This window comes from Rosa chinensis, chromosome 1, assembly GCF_002994745.2.
Source record: "Rosa chinensis cultivar Old Blush chromosome 1, RchiOBHm-V2, whole genome shotgun sequence".
NCBI lineage: Eukaryota > Viridiplantae > Streptophyta > Magnoliopsida > Rosales > Rosaceae > Rosa > Rosa chinensis.
The window spans coordinates 64,382,427-64,394,986 of NC_037088.1; the positions used below are offsets into that span (position 1 = coordinate 64,382,427).

General features: G+C 38.9%; 2 protein-coding genes across 2 annotated transcripts; one reads left to right on the forward strand and one right to left on the reverse strand.

The window, feature by feature from the left end:
* The first annotated feature begins 2,386 nt into the window (after positions 1-2,386).
* Positions 2,387-4,978, forward strand: LOC112177983 (tubulin beta-1 chain). The gene is made up of 3 exons (XM_024316231.2): positions 2,387-2,891; positions 3,232-3,501; positions 4,028-4,978. Exons 1-3 carry the CDS (start codon positions 2,498-2,500, stop codon positions 4,705-4,707), a joined length of 1,344 nt encoding a protein of 447 aa, XP_024171999.1. The 5' UTR covers positions 2,387-2,497; the 3' UTR covers positions 4,708-4,978.
* A 114-nt stretch (positions 4,979-5,092) lies between these two features.
* LOC112178062 lies at positions 5,093-6,377 on the reverse strand. The gene is made up of 3 exons (XM_024316299.2): positions 6,177-6,377; positions 5,719-6,045; positions 5,093-5,588 (listed from the first exon to the last, which is right to left on the reverse strand). Exons 1-3 carry the CDS (start codon positions 6,250-6,252, stop codon positions 5,371-5,373), a joined length of 621 nt encoding a protein of 206 aa, XP_024172067.1. The 5' UTR covers positions 6,253-6,377; the 3' UTR covers positions 5,093-5,370.
* Between the last annotated feature and the right edge of the window lie 6,183 nt (positions 6,378-12,560).

Consider the following 12,560-nt stretch of genomic DNA (forward strand, 5'->3'; position numbering starts at 1 on the left):
CTTGCTTCCCCAAATAGCATCACTCTCTTGACTGCCTCAGTCAGCTACAACTATAGAAGAAACAATCAGCCTGCTTCAAAAACAGTTTCTTTGTCAGTCGATCCTATCATATGGAATCCTCCTCCAGTTGGTTTCTTTAAACTCAACTTTGATGTTTCGGTTAAAGATCACAACAAGGCTGCTGCGGGATTCATTATTAGGTACTCTAATGGGAGACCTATCCTGGTTGGATCCCGTAAGCTTGGCGTCACTTTAGTTCCTATTGCGGAAGGTTGTGCTCTCAAAGATGGCCTTCTTCAGGCTCTTCGTCATAACATCACAAAAATTCAGGTGGAAGGTGACTCGCTTCTTATTATCAACTACATTAAAAAAGTTTGTGCCACTCCTTGGAGAATCAGATCCTTGATCGCCGATATTAGCTGCCTTGCTGTGAAGTTTGATGCTGTTTTCTTCTCTCATGTCTTTTGCGAGACCAATTTTGTTGCGGATGTTATCACCTCGTTGGGTTATGATCTCTCCAATCCCAAGATTTGGTTCAATTCCATTCCGGCTGTTGCCTCGTTCGCGTTGCTTCTGGATTCTGCTAGCCTTGGGTGTCCGAGAGGTTTCTTGTTGTAATTCATTTTCTTCTCAAAAGAAAAAAACAGGTGTGTATGCTTGTTAGAATTAATAGTGGTAGCAACGACAGGTGTGTACACTTGTTAGAATTTATAGTGGTAGCAACGAATAAGAACATCATCTTAGAGTTCTCGGGTCTATGACTTGAATTATCAAATTTCATCTTACGGTTTCGTTTACTAATTTTTCTTTGCTATGATATGAAAATGTCTTATGGCCAAAAGTATATTTCCTTCACCTCATCTGACACCTCCCTCCCCACCAGAAAAAGATCGAATACCCAATGGCACTTCTCCGAAATCAAATTGCTTGCAATGCCAGCAACCCAAAAGCGTAAGCTTCTGGCACCCTTTGGAAATGTCAAAGCTTTTCTTCACTCTGGCCAATGAGGCCTAAAATTTTAACGAGTAAACTATTCTGGATTCCTGGAATGGGAGTGCAATCATACTTTTGTAATGGTCAATCTCGAAGTTTACCAATAAGTGTTAACTTTGGGAGCAAGGCTTGAGTGATGGCTACACTTGCTCTCAATCGAGATGATGATTACATTGCTTCTTTCTGCTTTTATTAGTCTTCTAGGGCATGGGTCCTCTTCAATAATCTCAGTGCTAGATTGAGTAACAAGTACGGTTGGCATGTCATGTTTCATGTTTGTATAGCTTCGAACTGAGAATTGGTAGGCCAGAAGGCACTGCAAAGTTGATATGTGACAACTAATCTTCCACTCTCTATCCATGAATACACTATACGGGTAGATTCGTGAATTATTCTTCACAAGATGAGGTATAGTTTATGCTGCCCTGTGTTTACCATCTTCATCGCACATATATAGTATTACTAAAGTCATTAGTCGAACACTTTCTCTTAGTTGTTTTACACGCTTATCATCTCTATAGCACATCATGTTATTGAACATGTGTATTTCGGACATTTTAACCAAAAAAAAATGATATGTAGGTAATTAGACAAAAGAGATAAATTGTAACATAAATGATCGAATAAATATGAGATAAAAAAAAACCCTATCATTAGAGGAAACGACACAACAATTTCAATAAGAGTAAAATTCAAACCGACTTAACCAAAATACCTGATGATTATTTAACCAACTATTGTTCTCAACACATTATAAATTTGTTATTTAGAACAAAACTATTATTGCATATTAACTTTGGAGTGTCTCAATAGACCAAATAATTCATCAAGATCCCCTAATCGTCCAATATTTGATATTCTTTTCACTAGACCTCCAATAATGGTTTCAAGATGTACATGTCTATATAATTATACAATCAAGCACTTGCTACATAATGTTGTTTGAAACTGATTTTTCTGAAATTAAATATTTCTTATCAAAAATAAAAAGAAAATATAAATTTGCCTGAACTCTGAAGTGCTACTCACTTCTACTCTACTACTGAACCGCATCGCGTAACTCTCACCCCCCCCCCCCCCCCCCCCCCCCAAAAGCGCGTGACTCAAAATATCCTAACCGTTTCAAACGCGTCAGTTAGCTCATCTATTGCACTCACACCAAACTTTCCTTACACCCCAACATCAAACCGTCCAATCAGCTTGACTCCATTCCAGTCAACTCATCCAACGCTTCAGATCCAATCCAACCCCTGCTGGCACCGTAACCGATCCCGCCTTAATAGCCACCGAACCTATCAGGTTTGATTTTTCAAAATTTAAATTCCCACCTCAAATTAACGGCGCCGTCAAATCCCACCATCAACTCCACCCACTATAAAAGCCCTCAACTCACCCTTCATCTTCCAAAATCCAGACCCTCTCTCATTTCTCTCTGAGAATTTGAGAACCTTCTTCTTCTTCTTGTTCTTGTTTCTGAAACCCTAGTTTTCCAGTCGCATTCAAAATGCGTGAGATCCTTCACATCCAGGGTGGCCAGTGCGGCAACCAGATCGGAGCCAAGTTCTGGGAGGTCGTCTGCGCCGAGCACGGCATCGACTCCACCGGCCGATACGGCGGCGACAACGAGCTCCAACTCGAGCGCGTCAATGTCTACTACAACGAGGCCAGTTGCGGCAGGTTTGTTCCACGCGCCGTGCTCATGGATCTGGAGCCTGGCACCATGGACAGCGTCAGATCTGGACCCTACGGCCAGATCTTCCGGCCGGATAACTTCGTGTTTGGACAGTCCGGCGCCGGGAACAATTGGGCGAAAGGTCACTACACTGAAGGCGCTGAGTTGATTGACTCGGTTCTTGACGTTGTTAGGAAGGAGGCAGAGAACTGTGACTGCTTGCAAGGTATTATTATTCAAGCCTTAGTTTCTTGGTTTTTTTTCGAAAGTGTTTTGTGTAATTTCGCTACTGGAAATCGTTTCCGAGTTCAATTTTAGTGTTCTTGTCTAGATCTATGCTTACTCTGAGTCGGTAATTGGCTAGATCCATGTACATTTTGATATGCTACTTAGCTCTAGCATTTTACTTCCTCTGTGGTTGATTCTATCGGAAAAGTATGAGAAAATGTGTAGAAATAGTCTTTTAATTCCAGTTATCGACTAGAATAGCATCGTTTGGTAGATTTCGGAGATTCGTGATTGCACTGACGGTTAACTGATGTAATTGTTTTGCTGAATTATCACAGGGTTTCAAGTTTGCCACTCTCTGGGAGGTGGTACTGGTTCTGGAATGGGAACACTTCTCATTTCTAAGATCAGAGAGGAATATCCAGACCGAATGATGCTCACTTTCTCTGTGTTTCCGTCCCCTAAGGTGTCTGACACCGTGGTTGAGCCATACAATGCGACTCTCTCTGTTCACCAGCTTGTTGAAAATGCAGATGAGTGTATGGTTTTGGACAACGAAGCTCTCTATGACATTTGCTTCCGAACACTGAAGCTCACTACTCCAAGCTGTGAGTTTATACTCCTTTTGGACGTCTGCCTTGTTAAATCATAAATATTGTTTCCATATTCAATTTAGAAAAATGTGTGGTTTACTTTTTGTAGATCTTGTATTTCATATACTTTCATTGAGTAATAACTAATAAGGTATTGAAAATTTGACTTCGGAAGATGGGTGAAGTTAAGATTGTTCCTGCTTTCGGATCAGATGTGGTTGGCTTACCATATAGAAATTATAGTACCAAGCTACCTTGTCTTAGAAGACAGGCAGAAAATGCGTAACATGGTGGCTGGAGACGGATTGTGACAGTAGCCAGTAGTGATTCTCATGTCTTACTGTTTGCTGCCATATTTAGATGCTTTTAAAATCATCTTAGAGACTGTGCACGTGGTGTATCCAATTGGTTTTATTGTTTCACTTATTTGTTTGGTTCTTACCTGAGTTGTTGCTCTTGTTTGATCAACAATTATGGTTTAAGTTTCTTCATTGACACTATGCAATATGGCTTAAGCTAACCAATGATTTACTTGATTCAGTTGGTGATCTGAATCATCTGATTTCGGCTACCATGAGTGGTGTAACCTGCTGCCTTCGTTTCCCTGGACAACTCAACTCTGATCTCCGCAAGCTTGCTGTTAATCTGATCCCATTCCCCCGATTGCATTTCTTCATGGTTGGGTTTGCTCCACTTACATCTCGTGGATCCCAGCAATACAGGGCACTCACTGTTCCAGAGCTCACTCAACAGATGTGGGATGCCAAGAACATGATGTGTGCTGCTGATCCTCGTCACGGGCGGTATTTGACTGCTTCAGCAATGTTCCGTGGTAAGATGAGCACCAAGGAAGTTGATGAACAGATGATCAATGTCCAAAACAAGAATTCATCCTACTTTGTTGAGTGGATCCCCAACAATGTCAAGTCCACTGTTTGTGACATCCCACCAACCGGTCTGAAGATGGCTTCGACATTCATTGGCAACTCCACTTCCATTCAAGAAATGTTCCGGAGGGTGAGTGAGCAGTTCACTGCTATGTTCCGCAGAAAGGCTTTCTTGCATTGGTACACAGGAGAGGGAATGGATGAGATGGAGTTTACTGAGGCAGAGAGCAACATGAATGACCTTGTTTCAGAGTACCAGCAGTACCAGGATGCCACTGCAGATGAGGAAGGGTACGATTATGAAGATGAGGAGGACGTTCAGGAGGAGGCTTGATCTTTTCGTCTGCTCTGTTTCTGTTGGGTTATGTTGTGAATTTTATCTTGATTTGTTCTTCAAATCTTGTTTGGCGATTGGATTGTTGGATTGGCCGTTATCGCATGCTTGGTTTTTATTGTAGTTATTTAGGTAGTGATCTGGAAATATGGTTGGTTTACTAAGATGTGGTGTCTTTCATGACTCCGGTGTTCAGTAAAGATTGCGTTAGTTATGGTAAAACGCAAGAAAGCCTTTCTGCGGAACATAGCCTCAAGTTTCGCTTTTTTTTAAGCGCTCTTGGTGGTGTCGATTGTTTAACTTTCCAGTATCAGTCGTTGAATTTCTGCCGACGAATGCTATGGCCTTCACCGGACAAACTAGTCGGGGCAGAAGGATTCCATTGTTAAACCAAAAAGTATATAACATTGACCAAAGGCATTTCTACAGTAGAACTTTTATTCTCATTCAATCCTTGGGTATATTAAAGCATACAAAGCGATGACTATTGCCAGAATATACCCGTTTTTTCTGCTACATAGAACATAACTAATCTATGGAATGACAATGGAATAGTACTAAGCTAGTAACTTTGATTTGACACACATATATTATAATGATTGAAATAACACACAGGCCCCGAATGATGTAGATCAATACGGGGTACTTTTGTAATTAAGTACTTCAGTAACCTGGTGTCAGTGCTGGAGCATCGGCACATGGTGTCTGTGCTGGAGCAACGTAGTGTTCAGCTTCCAAGTTCATGTAGTTTACTGGTGCCTCTGCTACCAAGTTAGCCGATTTTACTGGTCCTGGCGCAACATATCCAGAGCTTCGCAACTCGGACAAATCCCTACGAGCATTTGCTCCTTGTGCTTCACATAATTTTGGAAGGAACACCCCTATAACACCAAGATCAACGAAATTCATGTCATTTACATATTAACGTACTCTAAAATCGATATATATTGACGTATCATTTGATGAGCAAATTTGGTATTGTATTAGCATGATATGTATTTGCACAGGTACCTTCACCAGCTGCGAGGTTGAAGTAAAGGTCAACAATGTTGGGGCAGCTGCCGTAGCACTGAGGAGAGCAAAGCTTCTGTGCAAATCGAGACTCGAGGAGAGAGTCGGATGAGATTCCATAAGACTTGCGGTCCAGGCCGCAAGATTTAATGCACTGCTCGCTCTCGATCCAGTCCTTCAGTTTATCTGCTTCAATCTCTGATGTGCGGCATGTGTATGCTTCCTCTCCGCTCCTCTTTACTTGCTTCTCAAGCACACAGCGTTTGGCCGATGATGACACTGCGAACGCACAAGTGCTTTCGTCTAGATTCTCACATGTTACTCCCCCTGCAAAACCCAATTAGTTAGCCTTGTATTAGTGATATTGATTTAATGTCTCACAACATAACATGTTAAATTATTAGAAAGAAAAAAAAAAGTTTCAATACATGAAACATGAGAAGACTTAGATCACGAACCTAGAGTGCCTTGCACGCAAACAGCAAGAGCAAGAGCGAGGATTGCAAGGGTCGTGAAGCAGAAGTTAGAAGCCATAACCGCAGCTAGCTGATCCAATGATGCAATCACAGAAGAGAAAGCTAGGGTTTCTGGTAATGGCAGGAGCTCTGTACTTGACCTATATAGGCTGGAACGTGTATTTTGGGTTGTGAAGATGCATGAGTGGGAACAACTCCTTTTATAGTGCTGGTGTACCGCTCTGAATAGGCTCCGTAATTAGTTAGGAGATGTTGGACTTTGAATCTGAAAAAATGGACACGAACCCTACTTTAAATTTTAGTGGGAAGTGAAGAATAGGGGGTCATAATTACTATGAGATATAAGGGCCGTGTTCGATGGGTACGTCTATGACCCTAATACAAGTAACTTACCAGTCAATATTAACTATTCACATGTCTGCCCGCTATCAATGGCGTAGATATATGCATGTGTTTGGATTCTAATTAATAAACCATGCCACACCCAACTAGAAGTCTCCCTTAATTTGAAAGTTGACATAGTTTAATTACGATCTCATTAATTAAAATGGTCAGTTTATCACGGTAGATTGCTACCTTAATTACGTTCCTTTTGTTGGAATTTAGTTAGAATATTTTAAAATATCAGTTATATTTGAAACCTCCATTTCAACATTTAATTGCATATGATAATAGTCATTAACTCTCTTTGATTGTGATAGACACAAAAATTTTATCGGTTTACTCATATATCATTCATTTGTTAAAAGTCTGCAATTATGGTGATTCTTTATTTGCTTTCTTCCGTTTTGGTTTACTCATCAATGTCAAGATATATATTGTGTTTATGTTACATAAGTTACAGAGTTTAAATGTCATTCCTATTTTGATGTTTTGATTCTTCCTCCTAATCAATGTCATAATATTCATTTCGGTTACATAAGTTACATAGCTTAATTGCTAATATTGTTAAATTGTCATCGCATTGATCATTCCTGCCATTTATATAATCCCTAGTTTTCCAGATAAAAACATACAATAGAAATTCAATCTCCTTTATTACCTTTCCGAGCTCAAAGTATTCATGTATTTCCTTTAATTTATCTGCTAAAAGAAAGTTTCAAGCTGTTCGATACAATTTGAGTATTGTGAGTGTACACCTACAAGGATCGAGGTTGTTGTACCATGGAGGGTAGGGCACAACAAACCCACTACACCAAGACATTGTCTCCGAGGGGCGAAATCTACTCTTAAGGGCAATGTTTACACGCCTCAACCTTAAACGTTTTTCGAATGATGTGTTCCTTGGAAGCCTACAAAGTCAAGAGATAAGTCTTATAAGTTATAATTCTTGTTATTTTAATCTATATGACAATAAAATAATGATAATTATTTATTATTGAATTATATTGTATTTGTGTGATTTTGTAAGAGAATCAAAATATGGTGACGGAAGTAACATTCATCAACCAAATTTTCCAACACCTTTTACTGTTTTGCTGGTTCGTTCGTTAATTTGGTCATCGATCTAGAAACAAAGTTCTTATTCTTGAGGCTAATCACTGGCATCACTGCTGTTAGACACTGTTCTCTTTGCAAGTTCAGTTCAAAGCCATAAGGATTAAATTAATCCACCTCATTAGAAATGAAAACCGAATCAAAGAGCAATGATTGTATCGAGTAACTATAATGGAATGATGTTTATTGGTACTTGGTACGTAATGACACATAAACTGTATGTGAAACCGATCAATAGATTTTTTTTTTTCCCTTGCGGCAAAATCAAAAACTAAAGAACTGGAAAATAATACCTTTTAAGTTCATTTTATTAACACCGTATATCAATATTTATTTTTCACTGAAATGGTTTTTAAAAGCTGAATAGTTATGATACGCAGAGAGAATTTCAATGGATGTGTCCACAGTAATCTGGACCAAGTATTATCCTTAATCTTGTCTTTTTTGAAGGGAGAACTGAGAAGAATATACAAATTAGTTAATCAATCTGCCTAACTTCCGATTGTATGGTACCATTCTCCATCCTGTTTGCTTATTTTAACCGTTTATTTTAAATGTCTTGCATATATCTAAGACCGCCTAGCTAGCTTGTGATTTTAAGGTCTCGCAGCACTGTAACATATATAGTTGATTTGGTGAGGTTCAAATCAGGGAGTTTGGCATTTTACTTGCATGCATTATATTGTTTTTTTTGAGATCTCTCTCTCTGATCGATATCCTAGTTATGTAGGGGATGCCATAATTGTTGTTCTCAAGTTTGTATGAGACCTTCAATTCAAGTTGGATATATACTTGTTTGTATGAGAGATATATGCGAGTTGAAGTCGTAAGTTGTAACTAAAGTCTAGTCCAACAGTTCGCCAACTCCCGTTGGGTAATAGGTTGGTCGATTAGAGACTCGAGAATGAAAAGAAAAGTTATCTTCCGATGTTTCGTACATAAATAACCTATTAAATGACACATCATGATCCCTTGTGAAAAAAAAAATAAAAAATTATTAGCTGCAACAGAAAAAAAATATATAAAAATCTGTTGATTGCATGAATTAGAGTACCCCTAGGCCCTAGAAAGGAGGAAAATGGAACCCGGCCTTTGTCCACAGGCTCTACGTTCCATTTTGTAAACTAGTAGTCTAGTACAAGAGAAGCTGTGAATTGAAACTCGACTATATTTCTTTTCTTAAGTATATATTCCTTAGGGTTTATTGAGTTAATTAATACTAGTACTAGAGAAGTTAGAGAGCTAATAGTACTGGAGAAATTGTGAACAGTAGCCTTTCCCAATGGAAGCTGGTCAGTGGTCACATCAGAACCAAACTTAAATTGTTAATTAGCAACCTAACAAAAATTCATTCCACGCATAAACCCTCCCCAATTACATTGAAAACCATATGAAAAAGCAAATTAGCAACCCATATTTTCCACGAGTAGAGTTGTATACGAAATTGCACACGCAGTGGCTAGAGTCCATATCAAACAGTAACCTCAAGCATATAAGGCCATAAGAGTAAGTTCACCCGTTGCATTACCAGGTCACCTACTATTCATTGTATATTTTCATTCTCTGGGTCACGAAATATACTGTGCTCGTGACCCAGGGCACGAAATACACTGTGCTTGTGACCCATATGGTGAAATTAACACTAAAAAGCAGTGAATAGTGGGTGATCTGGTGACCCAACGGGTGAACTTGCTCTAAGACAAGATATTTTTTTGTTGTTTCCAACTTTCTAGGATGGTTCTTGTTCTTGTCCTCCTTTCAGATGATTCCTAAGCTCCCCAACTAAGCCGCACATCAATGCATACTTGATACTTCAATAAAAAAATAATAAAAAGATGAAGAAAATAAACACAGAAAAAGAAAGCTACTGGTCAAGAAATTCGAAGTTAAAACGTGGACCGGCATCTGTGTAGACTTCTGGTGCAGATGTTTGGTAGACACGTAAAGAAAGCTATAAGCTACAGTAACAGTTTTCATCATTTCGTAGAGAGAGAGAGAGGGGAGGAGAAGGAGGAGGAGAAGAAGAAGAAGAAGTAAAAGAAAAAGAAGAGGACTACTGTTCTCCTCCGTGGTTTACGGGTGAATATAATAGACTATCTTTGCAATTAGAACAAGGACTGCGGCTTAGAGTTTGTTATAATCAACAGACCCAGGCATCAGTTTGGACTTTGATCTTCTGGATGGATATGATCATATGAATATTTGTACTTTGTAGTCAAATTCATGATGATCGTGTGAGTCGGAGACGGGGAGCCATTTATATCTGCGATGCTTTTCAAACTTCTATCTAGGAGTCGTTCCACTAAAGAAACCGATGTTTTGCATCGATAATACTAATACTGAAGGTAATTAAGTTACTAAAAGTACCAATGCTTTACGCCGCAAGTGTGAAATTGATGGTTACATTAGAAAAGTGTCCCAAGTCAGCCGGAAACTGACTCTGAAACGTTTTTCAGAAAGGAGAAAAAATTGTTTAGTGACTTGATTTCCGCCGGCCAAAAAGGCTGGCGGACCTTTTTTTGGAGCATATTTTCTACCTCTAAATCATGATTTTTAAGTAATTCTCGATTTGACGAAACTCAAATATCTCAATTCGATTCTTTTCTATATCACAGCTAGAAAACAAGAAAATTAAAATAAAAAAAAAGGGTCAAAGAGTTTTGAGGTCCATGACTTGGAACAGTCCTTAAAAATCATGTTTAACCAATTGTTAGATTATGGTTTAAGAGAATTTTAAGGAAAAAAAAATGCTGACAATGTACGTTTTCGATATATTTTGGTGTGCCGGCTCACTAGGGGTGCGCCCATAACACCTTCAAAGTGTAAAACTATGTCAAATACTTTCTTTGCAAAATTTCTCGTGTCATAATCTCATTAAAGACGAAGCATGACTTTTAGAAAATAGCACTCCACTTGACGGAACAGAAGAATCTCAAACGTATTATTTTGGATTAAATATTTGTTATTCCTCAAACTTTTCCTTAAAAAACAGTTAGTCCCTCGTCTTTTAAATTAAACTAGATAGTCCTTATTCTCTTTAATTCTTGCACAACAGATCTAAAATGACTATTATACCCCTCACTTCCACTTTTTTATTTACTCTCTCTCTCTCTCTCTCTCTCTCTCTCTCTCTCTCTCTCCTATTGCCACTGAGTCAACTCACCGAGCCACATCGATTCCCAATTCGCAATCGGAAACCCTAGCCATTTCTCCATATCCGGCTCACTGAGTCATCCCACCACTGCCACCACTCGTAGGTACTACCGAGAATGGCTTCTTTGGAAGTCTATTCCAGTCTTCAAAGGTCATTTCTCCAGTCCTAGAGAAGATTATCAAGAACGCCTCCTAGGTTGACTCTCGCCAATCTCCAGCGAGAGGTCATCATGGAAGGAAGAGAAGAAGAAGAAGGAACACACTCGAAGGAGGGTGAGGAGAGCGATTCCGGTGAAATCCTCGACGACAAGGCATTTGTGATGAGATGAGAAATTGGAGCGACTCCGGTGACGTAAAGCTGTATAATCTCATTTGTGCTCGGTGACGGCTCGTTGTCCTTGGGCAAGACCCTCAAGTCGTCATCCCGTTTTTTTAGCAGGGCTTTGTAGCGATCCAGTATCGGAGTCGTTGGCTGAAGCTTCTGAGCTAGGTCGGACATGGGATGGGTGTTCGGAAAAGCGAGGCTTCTGGAAATCTCCATGAGAATTTGAGAGAGTGAACGAGGTGAGAGGTAGGGTTAGGGTTGCCCTCGATAAAGGCATGATTGAATGTCTTGTCTACCGGTGACGACGTCATAGAGGATGATCGGCAGGCACCATGGATCTGGGCTCAGAGAGAGAGAGAGAAGTAGAAAAAATAAAAATAAAAAAGGATTAAAAAATAAAAAGAGAGAAAAAACAGAGGGAGAAATTAGAAAAAGAGAGGAAAAACAAGTGAGGGGTATAACAGTCTTTTTGGACCTGTTGTATGAGATTCAAGAGAATAAAGACTAACTTGTTTAATTTAAAATGTGAGGGACGGACTGTTTTTTTGGAGCAAAGTACATGAAGTAACAACTATTTAATCATATTATTTTTAATAATTTTCTAAAATAAAATAACTACAAGTAAATCATACAAAAATATTCATTCGAGATTTTTTAGGTCCATCACTTAGACAAGCATTGAAACATCACCGCAAACTCATATACAATTCTCACTACAAAATAATGCAAGCATGCTTATTTAAACATAAATCCCTTATAAACCTTCAACATCTGGTATGGGATGTGAATCATGTGATGTTAGTCTACTTTCTATATCGTTTTGAATGGTTAAAAACAATCACATATGTACGAAGATAATAGAATTTTCAGTACTTCAACATAAACTGGAAATTACAGAGAGAGAGAGAGAGAGAGAGAGCATATATGGGAAAAGATTCAGAGACTCTTGTGCATGCTTACCCTACCATTTTAGACTGATCAACAACCTTGAATTAATTGTCAGAATACATAGAACAACAATCACCACGGCCTTAAGTAAAAGAACTTCAAAGAATTAGTTTACAGGAGTATAATTGTATTCTCTTCCTTTTAAGATCATCTCTATATGAACCTAACTACATAATGTACCATATATTCAGTAATCTACAGTACTTTATGCATGTCATGATTTCTAGATCTGTACCAAGCTACTACATAAACAAAGCTGATAAAACTGACCCAAAATATTTGCATGTGTTGATTTCTTACTCAACTACTTACCTGGATTCATCAATCTCATTGATTCCGAACTAGTTGATGATGGAAGCTTCCGAAGGGATCGCATGATCCAATTAACAGCAAATACCATGTGGATGTGATTAGGGTTACAAAATTAGATCAATGCGATCCCT